General features: G+C 40.3%; 1 protein-coding gene across 4 annotated transcripts in view; it reads right to left on the bottom strand.

Annotated features, from left to right (window-relative positions):
* Nucleotides 1–378: 378 nt before the first annotated feature.
* ARHGAP24 (Rho GTPase activating protein 24) overlaps nucleotides 379–15,152 on the bottom strand; it is a 209,276-nt gene continuing 194,502 nt past the window's right edge. For all 4 annotated transcript variants that reach the window (XM_071555764.1, XM_071555767.1, XM_071555768.1 and 1 more), the window contains 5 exons: nucleotides 10,659–10,791; nucleotides 8,383–8,456; nucleotides 7,477–7,598; nucleotides 3,136–4,204; nucleotides 379–1,112 (listed from right to left, as the gene is read on the bottom strand). In XM_071555764.1, the coding sequence (XP_071411865.1) occupies nucleotides 869–1,112; nucleotides 3,136–4,204; nucleotides 7,477–7,598; nucleotides 8,383–8,456; nucleotides 10,659–10,791 (1,642 nt within the window). In that variant the 3' untranslated portion in view covers nucleotides 379–868. The remainder of the gene's footprint in view (nucleotides 1,113–3,135; nucleotides 4,205–7,476; nucleotides 7,599–8,382; nucleotides 8,457–10,658; nucleotides 10,792–15,152) is intronic.

The following is a 15,152-nucleotide window of genomic DNA, read 5'->3' on the forward strand; positions in this document are numbered from 1 at the left end:
GTCAGAACAACTGGTTTATAATCCTGTTCTGAGCTGCAGTGATCAGGCAAAGGGCTTCTTTAGGGTGCACCAAAAAGCTCTCTGGTCATGTGATTAACTTTTCTTTGAAGTTTCCCTTTTCCCTCTCCCAACTTTTTACTCTGCCACCCACTTTTACTCCTGAAAAAGCAGCTGTTTTACCCCTTTGCTGCTGTCTCCAATTTTGCTGACTTCGTACCATCATTTAGTTTTTTACAATAGGGGTGCCCTGGAAATTTCTACCCTGGGCATCAATTCTATTAAATTAGTACTGCTTTATTTTGCCCATTGAATGTTTCTGTTTCTCATCCTGCTGTCTTTTTAGAAGTGACGCAAATGAGGGTTAACCATCGACACACATACCTTAACATATCTGTTTATCTTCACTCCCCAGCAAAAGGGGTAACAAAACAAAAACAGAAAAAACATTTGATATACAAAATAAGCTGATGGTAACACAATGCCAAAAATAGCTTATTATGTTAAGTGCAAGGGAGAAAAGCCTTTATATAAAGCTTGATTGCAACAACATTTCAATTTACCAGTTTAAATACAAGACTTGCATTAAAATATTTCTTCAGATACATCTCTTGCTCTCTAAGGTGTGTTTTCTTAAATTTATATACACATATCCAGTTGTAACACTTGACAGTAGTCTCATGAAGCATTCAAAGAATATAACTTGACAAGTACACACTGTAGATATGAGTGGTTAATGTCTGTATGATTTCTTCCTTCAAGGGTTTATAACATTTTGTTGAGTACTAGCCTCAGACAGGTGACCAGCCACCTGATAAAGTATAACACCCCCAAGCCCTTCCTAAAGTCCCACAGTCTATGCTTTCAAAGCTCACTGGATCCAGATGGTGTTGGCTCTTTCTGGTCTGCGAGACTCCACTGTCAATTCTCCAAAAGTAGAGAAAAACTGCTCCATTTCCTTCTGCAGCATATCATTCCTCTTCTCCGCATCCTCCTTCGCCCGTTCTGCATTACGCATTTTGATTTCTACCATTGTGAACTTCTTCCGCTCTTGGTCCAGTTCTTCATGAAGGGCCATCATTTCTGTCTCCAGGGTGAGATTTCTCTGCTCCAAGCTGCATAAAAGAAATAAAAGCAGACAGCTCCTGAGCAGCACTCCTCACTCACTTAAGCAGAAATGCACGTGGCCAACAAATTCATACATGTATTTCCATTTACTAAGCTTAGACTACGAACCATGGCTTCATCAAAGAACTGTTCTCATTGGGCAATCACTTTGATAGCTCATTTAGAAAACACCTTTGAGCAGCCACAGAGGCAAGCAGCTTCATCTAATTCTCCAAGGACAGGCAAACTATTCTTTTTACTTCTGGAAGTGTTAACACCCAGCTCCCGCTGTAGTTCACTAGTGTGACCTGCAAAGTCAGAATAATGCCCTGAATACCTTTGTTTCACTGTTAATCTCCTTTCTTCAGCAGATTTACCTGCTGTATCTATTTGCAAATACAGATCTCCATATATGTGTAAATATGAACCTCATAAAGTTCAACAAAGTGAAGTGCAGGGTGCTACACCTGGGTCAGGGCAAGACCAGGCACATCTACAGGTTGGATGGAGAAATGATTGAGAGCAGCCCAGTGGAGAAAGACTTGGGGGTGATGGTTGACAAAAAACTAAGATGAGCTGTCAGTGTGTGGTCACAGCCCAGAAAGCCAAACCTGTCCTGGGCTGCAGCAAAAGGAGCGTGACCAGCAGGCTGAGGGAGGCGATTCTCTTGCCCTCTATTCTGTTCTGGTGAGACCCCACCTGGAATACTGTGTACAGTTCTGGTGCCCTCAACATAAGAAAGACATGGAACTGTTGGAGCAAGTCCAGAGGAGTGATAGGACAAGGGGGAATGGCTTCAAAGAGGGAATATTTAAATTAAATATTAGGAAGAAATACTTTATTGGGAGGGTGGTGAGGCACTGGAACAGGTTACCCAGAGCAGCTGTGGAAGCCCCATCCCTAGCAGGCCAGGTTGAATGGAGCTCTGAGCAACCTGGTCTAGTGAGGTGCCCTCTCTAGGGAGGTGTCCATACCCATGTCAGGGATTGGAACTAGACAATCTTTAAGCTCCCTTCCAACCCAAACCATTCTATCATTGTACAAACTTAGTGGTATTAAATACACAATCATCATGCATATTAAACAGTTTTTGAAGTGCTGTACTACACTGCATACTATGCTGAAAATAGTGATGTTGGCAAAATATTGCAACATTCTGTGTGCTGCACTTTGACTGGCAGCTGCTGTTGCCAGTAGCTCTCACGTGTTGTGATCCAGCTGTGACTTGCAGTGCCAGAGGTACCATTGCAAAGAGCTGCTGAATAACAGAGGTGAGAACAGAATGTCCTGAACAGCCTTAACCGAAGAACCCTTATTACAAACACAGCGCATTCAGCTCTGTGCTGCTGTGACTAGTTAATGTGTGCACTAGTTAATGCTAAGCCAAGACTCTGAGGTTATTTACTCTTCATCCACCCCAAGTAACCTTGTCATGTATGAGCAGAGCCTGCACGACATGTAAAGAAAGACACCTCTCTCCCCTGCCTTCTTTAACAGGTCCAAGCTGTGAAGGAAACGTTCAGGCAAAGCAGCAGAGCAGAGACAGGACTGTGAGCAGAGGCAACTCCCAGATGCTGCATTGTCTCAAGAGAAATAAGAACTGCAAAGGAGTCCAGCAGCCTCCACCATCCCAAAAATTCTGGATGGAGTAAGCCACAACACTGCTTTCGCTGAAAAGGTGATATTTAGTTGCCTTTCTCAGTCTTTGGAGAACAGGCAGCAACTAATGAAAACACTGTGAGAGTCTACTTATTTTGTTAGAGTTTACAGAAACTCACAAGGTTCTGGCTTCATTTTTTACGCCAACAGGATCACGTGTCACAACCATAGCAAATAACTGCTCTGAAACAAACCCCTTTGGATCATGATAAAACAGAAGCAATGTCAGAGCACGTCAACACTGGAAGATGAGAAACTCACTGGCAAGCACCTAGTGACACAGTACTGTCTGCAGCTAGTGCAAGTCACAGGAGGGAAAACGTGCATATACTCTGCAAAAAGCAGTTAGATGGTAGAGTCAAAACATCTTACCTTTTTATTCTTGTCTCATATTCTACTTTTTGCTTGGCCATCTCTTGCTTCAAGCTGGACACCAGGCTGTGCAAAGCACTGTGGTTATTTGTACTGTTGGCCACAAATGTTTCACTGTTATCACTGCTACTGGTGGCTCGGCTGCTGTGGCCTCCCACACTCCTTCTGTCACTTTTGTTCTCATAGTCACCTGGGTTAGAAAGGTCTTCATGTGGTGGCCCATCCAGCACAGAGTCTTCAAAGTTACCTGCATAAAAGTCCTGCTCAGGGCAAGTGGTGGTGGATGAACGACAGGAGTTGGAGTTCTCAGGGAGGGATATTTCACAAGAGGACGTTGACCAGGTGGCACTGTCCACGCTCTGTTTGTCATCAGAGTTCACCATAGAGAACTGCTGGTGGACATTGTCGTAGGTCGAAAGCCTGTTGTGCTGGCCTGACTCACTCACGGATTCCTTCTGCTTGTTGTCCCTCAGTGTGACGTAGCCATTGGGCACCCAGCCCGGGGTCCGGCTGTTGAGGCTGTTGCTGTGCCCATCTGTGCTGGAAACACCCATCCGCACACCTCCGTTCTGCACGCTGTGCGTTCCCATCTTAGTCGCTGGTCCCTTCAGGGATGACGTTCTCCTGGTTTGCAGGGAACAGCTCGGTAAGGTCTGGCTCTTCTCAGGACCCTCCACAGAGCTGCTGAAGGACCCATTGGTGACTATGCCACTACCTTTATTAAAAGCAGGATTTTTTTTCACCATGAGTGGTGGGCTTCTGGTGACATCTAGTTTCTGTATGCTGTTCCTGGGGCTATTTGTCTTGCTGCCTGGCAGAGCAGTTGGAGACTCACTGTCCATGCTTCCCCTTTGGGGGGACTCTGGCTTGTCCCACGAGCAACGCCTCACTGCTGTCTCCTTGGTATTGTTGTTCTCTTTGTTCTGTAGCTGCCCTGCAGTTGTTTTCTTTGGAATTTCATTGTTGTTGTTGCATACCTCAGGTCCCACCTGAGGGTCTGCATCCTTGGGAAACAGTTCTTCATGTTTGCTAATCATCACTGACATGAGCTGCTGGACCACTACTGTACCTGAAAGGAGACACCAAGCATATGGTCATGAATGGCCTGTTTTGTTTAAGGCATATATATACTTTATCCATCAGATTCCACAAATACTTAGTAAACATTCAGCCTATAAAAACACTTACACAATGCAACCGTTCGTGTAGCACCCTGCATGTTTAACGAGACTGAAAAATGCCTCTTGGCTACACGGCCACATCAGCATCACCTCTTCCTTCACCAAACCAAGCCAGCAGGCCTCACAGACCCCCTAAGCAACAGGAACATTTGCAAAGAAGCTATTACCATAACAGTAACCACATACCAGGAAGAGCACAGAAGATGATGTGTAGCAAAGGATAACATCATTCCAAGTGATGTATTTCTGCTCAACATATTACTCATTTTAAAACTAAAGTCTTATTCTGGCACAGCACTTGTATTTAGTCATTTAACAGAAACGGGCAGGCAAGGGATTTGTGCTGCTGGAACAGACATTTTAGTCTTTTGAAGCAAAACAGTGCAGTAATGAGACAGAATTAATTTAATGAGAATGCCTTTAACCACTCCATGGTGAGACTATATGCAGCCAGGAAACTATGCCACATTATAGCACAGTATGGAAGTAATGCAGGACCACAGATTGCTATGTGCTGTAATAAATGGCTACCATTCCTCTTCAGGAACAACCCCTTGGTGTGCACACTGCTTGACTGCACTGTAATTTACACACTAGCATTGAGAACTGGACTTGGCACGATAAAGATGTGCAACTGTTTTTTTAAGCAGACCCTCATTAGGGATTATTAAGAACATTTCAGAACCAAAGTCAAGGTAGTTAAAATAACCACCTTATTTTTAAACTCCTAAAAAGATTTCAGAGGCCTGCTGTGCTCTTCTAATCAATAACTTCCCACTGTGCAATACCATTTCACATCAACTCCTTAATATTCTGGATGTTTATACCCCATCCTTTTAAAATACAAGTACCAAGAGCCAATTCAATGAGGGTTCTTGACAACATCTTTTTTAAAGCGTTCTCATTTGTTTGTTTGCTAAGGCAAAATCATACATTAGAACTAAGCAGCAGGGAAATTCACTTAGTTACTCCTGTGGCACACTTGGCTGTATTCTTTCTGAGAACATTGGCTGTTTATGTGCAGACTTTACTATAAACATTGCACTGTACTCAGGCAACTTTTACCTCTGCATTTGACAGGACAAAATTGCCCCATGGTTGGAAGTCTGAAAAAAATCTTACTTGAATCAAACACACACAACTCAACTCCTCAAGCCCATTACACAGGTATGGTTACCCATAGCTGCATGTTTGATGATTATGCAAGAAAATCTTACAAAAATCAAAGAGTGACCATAAGCACCAATCAATGTACAGTCTTTGTTAAAAGTCCCTATGCATTTCACTATGCGTAACCCAATTGCAAATCAGCATTGTCTAATGTCAAATCTTAAAATTATGCCTAAAAGAGGCCATAAATCTCTTTAATCAAAACTGTTTCTCTTTAGGGAAAAAAAACCCCAAACTTATTTTTCTACAGTGAGTGTAGTATCTATCCCATTTCCTACAGCAGTCACCATCATTTTAATGCTAGAACTGTTGATAAGCAGGCTGGAGAGCTGCTTTCAAGACCAGGAAAAAGACAGTATTTTTCCTTTCTACCCAGTTTAAAATCAAACAAAGAAACAAACCAACTAAACAACATCAAAAATCCACTAAAATTAAAACTTTGTTGCACAAAGTTTCAAATACCAGAAACCAATCCACCAACTTTATACAGCAGCCAAATCCAGAAAAATATAAACCTAGAAGGTAGTATTTTATTGAGGAATGGCTAACACCTCTCCTCATTCCAAATCGCCCATCTGTCTCCCAGCCCCAGCTGAGCTGAAGGTGTACAGTATTCCATCAGTAAATGTCATCCTCTGAGACACTGTTCTTACTGACTTCAGTGGTATAAATCAGCTCTATAACATCCTTCTCCAATTCTAATCTATTAAACAAAGCAGGAAAGACCTGTGCTTGCCTCTCAAAACACCACAGGGGGATGATGTAAGATGTGTAAACTAGGCCTTCAATGACACAGTGAAGCTCACCTCTGCACCCCTGTATCAGAGAGTCAAAGGGCATTTGAGGCAAGTATGTACAGAAACCAGAGGAAAGCCATAAGCACAGATTTAAGGGTACTTGAAACTGCACAGGTGTGATGATACTCATGTACAGTCATGCACATAAATTGGATGCCTGTTCTTGCTAACCCTTTTGAATCAAATGCATAATCAAACTCTCCTCTGTGATAACAGGAACCCAGACATTAAAGTGTAGATGAGGATTAAAAACTCTTTCCACTTTAAAAGGTGTTCTGGTTTGTCTGAGCTACTGTTCAGACAACTAATCCTGGATATTCATGATTTGGAAATGCTATGTGTCTGTTCACAACGATGGAGTCATTGTGATAAGAATTAAAAGGAAGAACAAGGAAACATAAGACTTCAGAAGAACAAGTAAATGAACAATTGCAGTATCAGGGGAAAAGAAGAAGCCTCATACAGCATACACTCAAATAAACTATGAAAACCACATTTTTTGAGTTTAGGTCAAATTTTCAGTGCAGGGTCTGGGTACCTCTGTAATTCCTGAGAAAGTTAAGTAAATCCTATATATTAAACAAAATGTATTTGGAGTAAGAAAAGACATCATGTACTTTATGGAGAATGAAAGTCACAAAGACTAAGCCTAGAAGGAGGTTATAGGAGGACATTGCCATGTCCATATTTTTATCTTAATCACAACAAAATGCTACAGCTGAACACGACTCTAAGTACCAGAATGCAGATGACAATTTGATCCCTGTTGTGCAAGAAGGCATGTAATACACAACTCCCTTGTGGGGGTTCTACACGGGTCACTGCAGTGTGAACCTGTACTAACTTCTTCTCACAGCTTTTTTAATACTTTACCTGTGGTAAAATATTAACTGTACTGCAACCACATGAGCTGACTAAGAACATGCCATGTTTGCAGGAAGTTTTCAGAGAAAATATACATGTTTAGTGAAGCTGCCAGGGCAGAACAATCTCATGCAAAGTCTGTTTGCTAATCTGCACATTTCAGTACCTTTTATAACCTCCCAGATTTAACCCCGAAGTTCACTCAGGTTGACAGTTTCTGTGTCTATAGAGCAGATGTGTAGAACTTACAGCATATGGACTGGTATGTGCTGTTAATAAACCTGAAGGCATTTCTTTTTTCTATTGCAAGTTATGTATAGCAAGCTCACCCTCCATGATAGTCAGAGGATCTTCCACTTTGGGACGAAGAATGTTGGGGCCAAAAACAGTAGCCAGATTTTGCACACTCATTTTGTTTACACCTGAATAAGACTGGACTTCATCAAGGAATCTGTGGGGAAGAAAGAGGTCCTTAGGAAACATGTAAAAAGGAAATGAAAAAAAAAGTCAACGCATGTGATAGTTCTTTAACATAATTCAAGTATTCCATTCTGAATCCTCCTGGAACATATTGAAATCTTAAGGCTATTGTCTTCAACTCCTTCAGATTCTCTTCAAAATGCTACATTGATAAAAAAATTTCAATCAGTCTGAACTGACTACAAGATAACTCTGTTCAAGATGGTAAAATCCCCCATAATTAATCATAACTGATTAGCTCATAAAATGAAAATGCAAACTTTGAAAAAAAAAAAGTTCAGATTCTTTTAAATTTTAATTTTTTGTGCTGGGAACTTTCTGTAAGTTCACAAATTGCAGCTGTGTCCAACATGTTTTTAAAGACCTTAGATGTATTCACAAAACTACTCTCTATACCACAAGACATAACCCAGTTTTCAAGGCTGTGCACTTCAGGAAAGCAGAGCCAAGATCAATTAAGTACAGTTAGATGTGGGAAAAGCAGAGTCCTATGAAGAGGACGGAATATATTCACTTCTTACTTCTTGCATTCCTTGCAGAGTGTAGGCTGCTTAGGAAAGAAAAGTCCTAACTGTGCACCTTGCTAGAGGACATTACTAATTATTCATGCAGTAAACCTACAGTTTTAGTGCACTCGAGTTCACCAGTCCTCCAGCTGTGAGTAATGCTATTCCTTCAGGGCACATACATGGATAGGTTTGTCTGTCAGCTCACAGTTATAAATACAATTGTGATATTCTTGTAAGAGCACTTACCTACAGATGTATTTCAGCAAATTATAATTGACAGCTGGTAGGCTCTTCACTTGCTTCACCAGTTCTTTCAGGCCCTTTAAATGGTTTAAGGAAAAAAAACCAAAGGGTGATGACGCAGAGTTTCTGAGTATTTTACCAGGCATTAACATGAAAAGTCAGCAATTCCAGTTACAAGAAAATAAACACATAACTGACACTGCAGGGTTCATACAGGTTATTATCAGAACAGCTTGTAAGAACCCACTTTGGTTCTGGCTAACAAGGATCAGCTCTGGAAAAAAGTAAACAAGTAAATAAGTATCTTGGTTTCATTCTGTCTTTTTTTTTTTGTTTTACTCTTCCTTTCTTTGACAAGCAGCTCCATTCCTCCTGCTGATAACAAGGCTGACACTTCTAGGAACAGTTCTAGTTTGAACTGTTTGGCATTTCATATATATTTTACCCAATTCTGGTCCACACTAGACTCAGACTAAGAAACAGTTATTTCAGTTTGTGCCTACGCTGGGAATGGGACAGGCAGAACATCACAAGCTAATTTTTGTGCCCTGTGGCTACACTCCTCACCAACCAGTACCTTTAGGGTCTTTTTCATTACGGGGTTTTGGTACTTTGCCAGGATTTTGTTTGCAATATGTTATGAAAACAAATGCAAGTCAAGATGGGCAGAGAATGACAGTGCACAAGTTTGCTGGTTGTGAGTTAAGAAAAGAATTAAGATGTGCAGCTCTCTCCCTTAACAGTCACTGCACTTTCATCTTCTGCACAGAGAAAGATCAACTGAAATCCTGTCAGACAGCCTTACAGCTGGACTGCTAAGCCACCAAAAAAGGACTGAAGAGGCTCATCACCTGTAGTACTTATTTTTTCACAAACTGCCAGGACCAACTCCAGCACAGAAAGGCCACTGTAATTTGAATCTTGCTTTCAAATTAATTTTATAAAGTGCTTGCTTAACGGCATAGTTACAGAAGAACTACATAAATACACTCTGGACTAAGCCACTGTGAAATTACAGAAAAAAATGAATCTGAAAATTAATATAACTGTAGTATAAACTGCCTGATGACTAACTGCAGGGCTGTCAGGTGGCTTCATGCTGGAGCTATCAGTGTTCAGAGACATACGCAAAACTTCAGCAAACAGCTGAAGCTTCAAATCTGAGGATCCCCTGCCACAACTTGTGCAAAGAACAGCTTAAATTAAACCAGCTGAACAGCCCACTCCCACCTTTTGCAAGCAGCTGACAAAAATGTGCACCTTGTAGCAAGGTGTGAAGGACAGTGAAGAAATCAGTCTGATTTCTATAGATCTAAGACATTATGGACGTAGGAGAGTTTGCCACAGATTTCTCTTCTCCTTGCATTTCATCATATGGGAACAACTACCACCTCTGCAGTTGGTAGTCATCATGAAAAGTCAGAAAGGAGACAGTCTCTTACTAAAAAGGGGCTCCTAGTTATCTTAATTAATTAGAAGATTAGGTAGGATGGGTTCCAATTCTAGCAGAATTTCAAATGCCAAAAAGGAATTAAACAGAAATAACCATCTTAGAAAATTAAGGGAGTAGACTGACATCAACAGAATAAACCTATGTGGATGTACTTTGAAAAGAAAATATCAAGATTGACCTCATTACCCATAAGCACACAGAACAATGTAAAAACAGTCACTTGGTTTCTTATGTCTTCAGAGGTAAGTAGTGCCCGCTACATAATATGTAGGTGGCACACATCACCGCAGGGCACATATTATCAGTCAGAACCCTTATTTTGCTCATCTCTGGTATGCTGTTTCTTCAAAAGAGTCTGGAAGATGGCCCAATCCACTTGTCTGAAGCTCTATGATTAAATGACATGCAATGAGTAGAGCCCACTGGCCTTCAACCAAAAGTCAGTAAAAGTTGCCATCCCAATGCCTAGAAGAAAATGACTCCTGATTTAATAGCAAGAGTTGAACAGAAACCACCAAGACCCTTCCTTTTACAGTTCCGAATCTAATCCATGAAAATGTAAGTCTCTTCAATGTAAAATGGAAGCTGCTGACTACAATATTTACTTGACCTGTATTCAGTGACACGCAATAAATACAGCTATGGTTATGCTACGCACCTTTAGACTTCCAAAGGACCCAGGTGGCAACAATTTTCACATAAAAACTGCCTCAAATAACGGATACACATTTAAATTAGGACAAGGACCAGCTTCTCTTCTCTTCAAAACCGGAACAGCCTTTTTCATGCCAACCTTTATTTCGCCTTATTCAATTTACCAACTCACCATTTCTTCCTCCTTGCTGAGCATTTTGGCACAGGAAAGAAAATCTTCATATTTTGCGTATGGTACAACTGGTTCTGGGAGTTCCCTTAGGTACAGCTTAAGCAGTGAAGCCACTGTGTGCACATCTGTATTGCTGTTGGGTTGGAATACAAGAAGACATTACTGCGAATCAAGATAATACTGTGAGACTGACAGGCTAAAAACTGCCCCTTTTCCTTTGCCACCCCAGGTTTTACTCAGCAGCACCATATACATTCACAGATCCTATCTGTAATCTGACTTTTGTTGGGTTTTTTTGTCTTGTAAAGAACTAACGATACCCATGGGCAAATTTCTGTCAGCTCTGGTGATTTATTATTATAAATAACTATACATAAGGCCCTATTTGCAGGCATAGGTATTGAGAAGATCCTGGCTCTTCTTGACAATCATCTCCCATCAGACACGCAAAATACGTTTTAAATGATGCTTTTCATTTTCACCTGAGCCAGAAACCAGGCATTACATTCACACAGGAATTATTTTCCTACCAGAGATGGCCTCAGCTCCCAAAACATGTCCAGTATGTCTCAATTTCACTGTATCACCAGCTACTCTGCTATCAGCAGGTTTTAAACGAAACCATAAATACCACTGGTGTTTAGTTGAAGCTTACCCATCTGAATTTACAGCTATTCCTCTGCCATGCCTCTGTTTCCCAGGGGCTCCCACAAAATGACTACTGTGCTTTTTAGCTGTGCTCTTACACTGAGAATGTGGATATGCTTTACGTGTAGAACCATAAATCCCCGGGAAACGAGTTTTAGCTCTATCCTGTACTGACTAAGCTGAGGCACCAAACAGAAAATGCCTGAATGATTACACAACAGGTAGCATTAGAGGACTGACAGTCAAAGATCTGACAGGACATGTGCTTTGCCATAACTGCATTTGCAGAAACTTAAGGGGCTTTCTGGAAACAGGTAGTAGGAGCCTTGGCTGTTTATCAGGGATACTAGAAGTAAGAAGATGGAGAGAAGAACTGAAATCACCAGATCAGAGTGTGCAATCACATTTGCTACAATGTTTCTGTGGTGTATAAAGTTATGTTTTGGTAATTTAGGAGCACTTCTCTGAAAAGTAAGTAGAAATTGGATAAAAGCTATGACTTAGCATGAAGAATTATCTCTTGCATTATATCTGACTCCATCTCTTGGGTTTAGCTACTCAGGCATTTATTCAAATCCTGACTGGAATGTTCTACATGCTTTCCTTGCTTCAGATAAAGAGCTGTACTGCAAGCTGATATATTTCCCTCTGATTTTGGATAAATCAAAATAGCAGACACTAAATTATGCTCATTTCCTTAACAGAAAACACACAGACATTTCTACAATGGGCATTATTCTGTATTTTCTTCTTTGAAGACTTTATACTTGGAGTATTTTTTAAACTCACAGTGTCTGAAAAGAACCACTGGTATTTGACACACTTAAGCTCTGCTAGAGGTATGTTAATCATTATATTTGGAATGATCTGTTAAAACAGTAATGGCTTTTACTAAGTTAAATCTTAACAAGAATGATGGGAACAACCTTAAAATAATGTGGAATGGTATGTCAAAAGAGAAGAAGAGAGATGATAAAGCACTGTATACATTTAAATACTACCCACCACCAATGTCCTCAAAACATGTTTGCATAAAACATTTCTATTTCCATGATGAATAATTCCCAGCCCAAGTTCCAAAATGTTATTTTCTAGAGAAACACTATAATACATTATTGCAAATCCACATTTTTGAAGAAAGTTCAAATTCTAATATCTTGATTGCAACTCTCTATTGTAGAGTGGCTTCAATTCAAAGCAGTGTTTACACTACCCTGTTCCTCAGATGCATTTATAAGGTACTAAAACTAGGTGTAACTGTAATCTTTTACCAGATTTCAAATGCTAGCTCAGATTTGGCCTCTACCCCTTCCATTCTACCTATTCTCAATCCAGATGCCAACTGAGAGAAACAAAGCTCTTCTCCACATCCCGGCTATCAAAACTCTTGACAGACTGTACAACCTGAGATCTTAAAACTCAGACCTCAATAATCTCCCAGGCACTGCTTGCACATCTTGCTGCCATCAGTGCTACTTTTTAGAACACAACGGTGGCATGCATGCCCAGGCAGCTGCCACTATTCAGAAGCAATTTTGCAGACACATCTTCAGTTTCCCAAGTTGTCAGTGCATCTGGAATGCAGAGGGGAAGACTTTCTCTGGTCAGAGAAAGCAGCCACAGAGGGCACATGTGAAGTGCCAGCTTTAGTACAAGCCCTACAGTGAAAGAGAGCACCGGTCATCCATCTGCAGAGAATTTAACCCCAATTGCTTGGCACTGATTGTCTTTCTGTAGATTTTATTATTCCTATTTTTGTTATTTGAACAAGGAAACTTGCAGAAGAACTGAACCACACCTTTCCAGATACTACTTGCATAAAACTGAAGAGGCCTGCCCAAAATACAAAGTTCAAACATGTTAAGTGAGGGAAATTATTGAAGAATAATTAAGTTAATCCCCTACTGGGAGACCTGTGGGCTAAGTAGTATCATCTTCCCTTCTTTGTACTGCCAGGATCATGCTCCGTGCACTACATAAGAATAATTTTACACCCATCCTTGTTGTAAAGCAGAATACTTGCTCCTTGAGGCACAGCAGATGGAGGAAAAAAATGCTGAAGAAGGGGACAGAAGCCCTGAAAATTAATGTAATTTATAAATTTTCTTCTCTCAGTGTGAAGTACTGATAGACTATCGTTGCAAAGGGTTAATTGAGTGCTAAAGATTGTGGCTCTATCACAGAAAACTGAGAGAGGAGCAAGGAAACAGCAAGAAGTCTCATGCTTTCAAACTTCCTCCTGAAGCACATGCTGTATACAAGTACACAGAAAGGTCTTTTCTAAGCAGAGTTTGGAAATCCAGGTCACAATTAGTAGATGGTGACATATACACAATATTTTAAACTAACTTTTTATTTTTTTAATTTCCTAAGGCAATACCGCCGACCGCCACAAGATGGTGGGATCGCAAAATAACACTTTGGGACGTGTTTTTTTATGTTTCTTTTTCCTAAACTGTACTGAACTATTTGCTTAGGACTTAATCTATCTGTACAGAAATTATCATACAGAATTTGGCAGGACAAAAAATATTGCCTTCCAAGCTTTTTAAGAATTAGATTTTTAGATTCTATTTAGCAACATATAGACAAAGCCTAGAAACTTTCTTGAGTGCAACTATGGGTATAAAAATGTCAATATTTTTTTAATAATGTAACTAAAAGTGTATTTCATAGAATTTTAGACCTGTTTAGACCTTGTGGCCTAATATTTTTTTCAACTTTTTCTTTCAAATACAGTGGAAAATTTTTAAATGGCAGACTCCAGTCCTAATCCATCTGTATGTTAAGTGTTTCAGTTCAAAAATACCATTAAGCACATTTCAACCACAGAGGACAGCTGTGAGTTTCAAAGTTAAGTGCTGAACTGCAAGCTCACTGGAGGATCAGGAGCATTTATTTCTCTTCTTAGTGTTCAGTGTTCTATCTACAGTCTAAGTCAATTAACAGCATTTATATATCTGCCTTGAAGGCAATTTGTGTAGTTTTTAAGATGTGGATCTTTGCAGGGCCCATGGAGGATCTTTTACTCATGGTCTTTCTGATCAGTTTTAGAAAAGGCAGAATCTCCTCCTCCAAAACTGGCCTTGCTTTCTATATTCTAGGACCATTACAGTTACAGAAATTTAATAATTGTATCCATCTTTGTATTTTTGCTATCTGCCAACATAATATCAAAGTGTTTCATGACTACACACTCATAATTAACATGAATAAAAGTATTCATTAATATGCATTAAAATACAGTATGTCAAATCCAACAGAAAATCCTCTGTTATCTAAATTGGAACAACTCTCATTAATGGAGGCAGACTTTCTCCAAGTGCACAAGGAATAACAACAAGCTTGAAATGGGAATGACAAAGCACAAAGTAGGAAATTGAATGTAACACAAAAAACATCAGCAAGGTGAGAAACAGTACATTTCAGCTCGTTGTGCTGGAAAGTCTGAGAAAGATGACTTACCCGACCAAAATACTAATATTGCTTTACTGATGATATTTCCAAAGGAGCAACCCCCACTCCATCACTGTTCATGCAAACTCATGACAAATGCAAATGCATCCCAGCCTCTCCTTAGTCATCAGACTACCCATATTCAAAGCTCTATTCATCTCAACTTTGTCATTATATCTCTCATGGCATTGCTGTTTTGACAGCACTTTTCTTTGTCATACCACAGACACCGTGGAAGTGGCTGTCAGACCAATTACACTGCCTGGAGTTTTTCACTCCCTGTATCATAAACAGTATTACTGAAGCCCAGCAGGTCACCAGAAGTCCAGGCATAACCCCCACACTCAGACAAGCAGACAGCGTGTTCAGAGAGCTGGAGTCAGCGCTTCA

The sequence above is a fragment of the Pithys albifrons genome, chromosome 5 (genome assembly GCF_047495875.1).
Source record: "Pithys albifrons albifrons isolate INPA30051 chromosome 5, PitAlb_v1, whole genome shotgun sequence".
Lineage (NCBI taxonomy): Eukaryota > Metazoa > Chordata > Aves > Passeriformes > Thamnophilidae > Pithys > Pithys albifrons.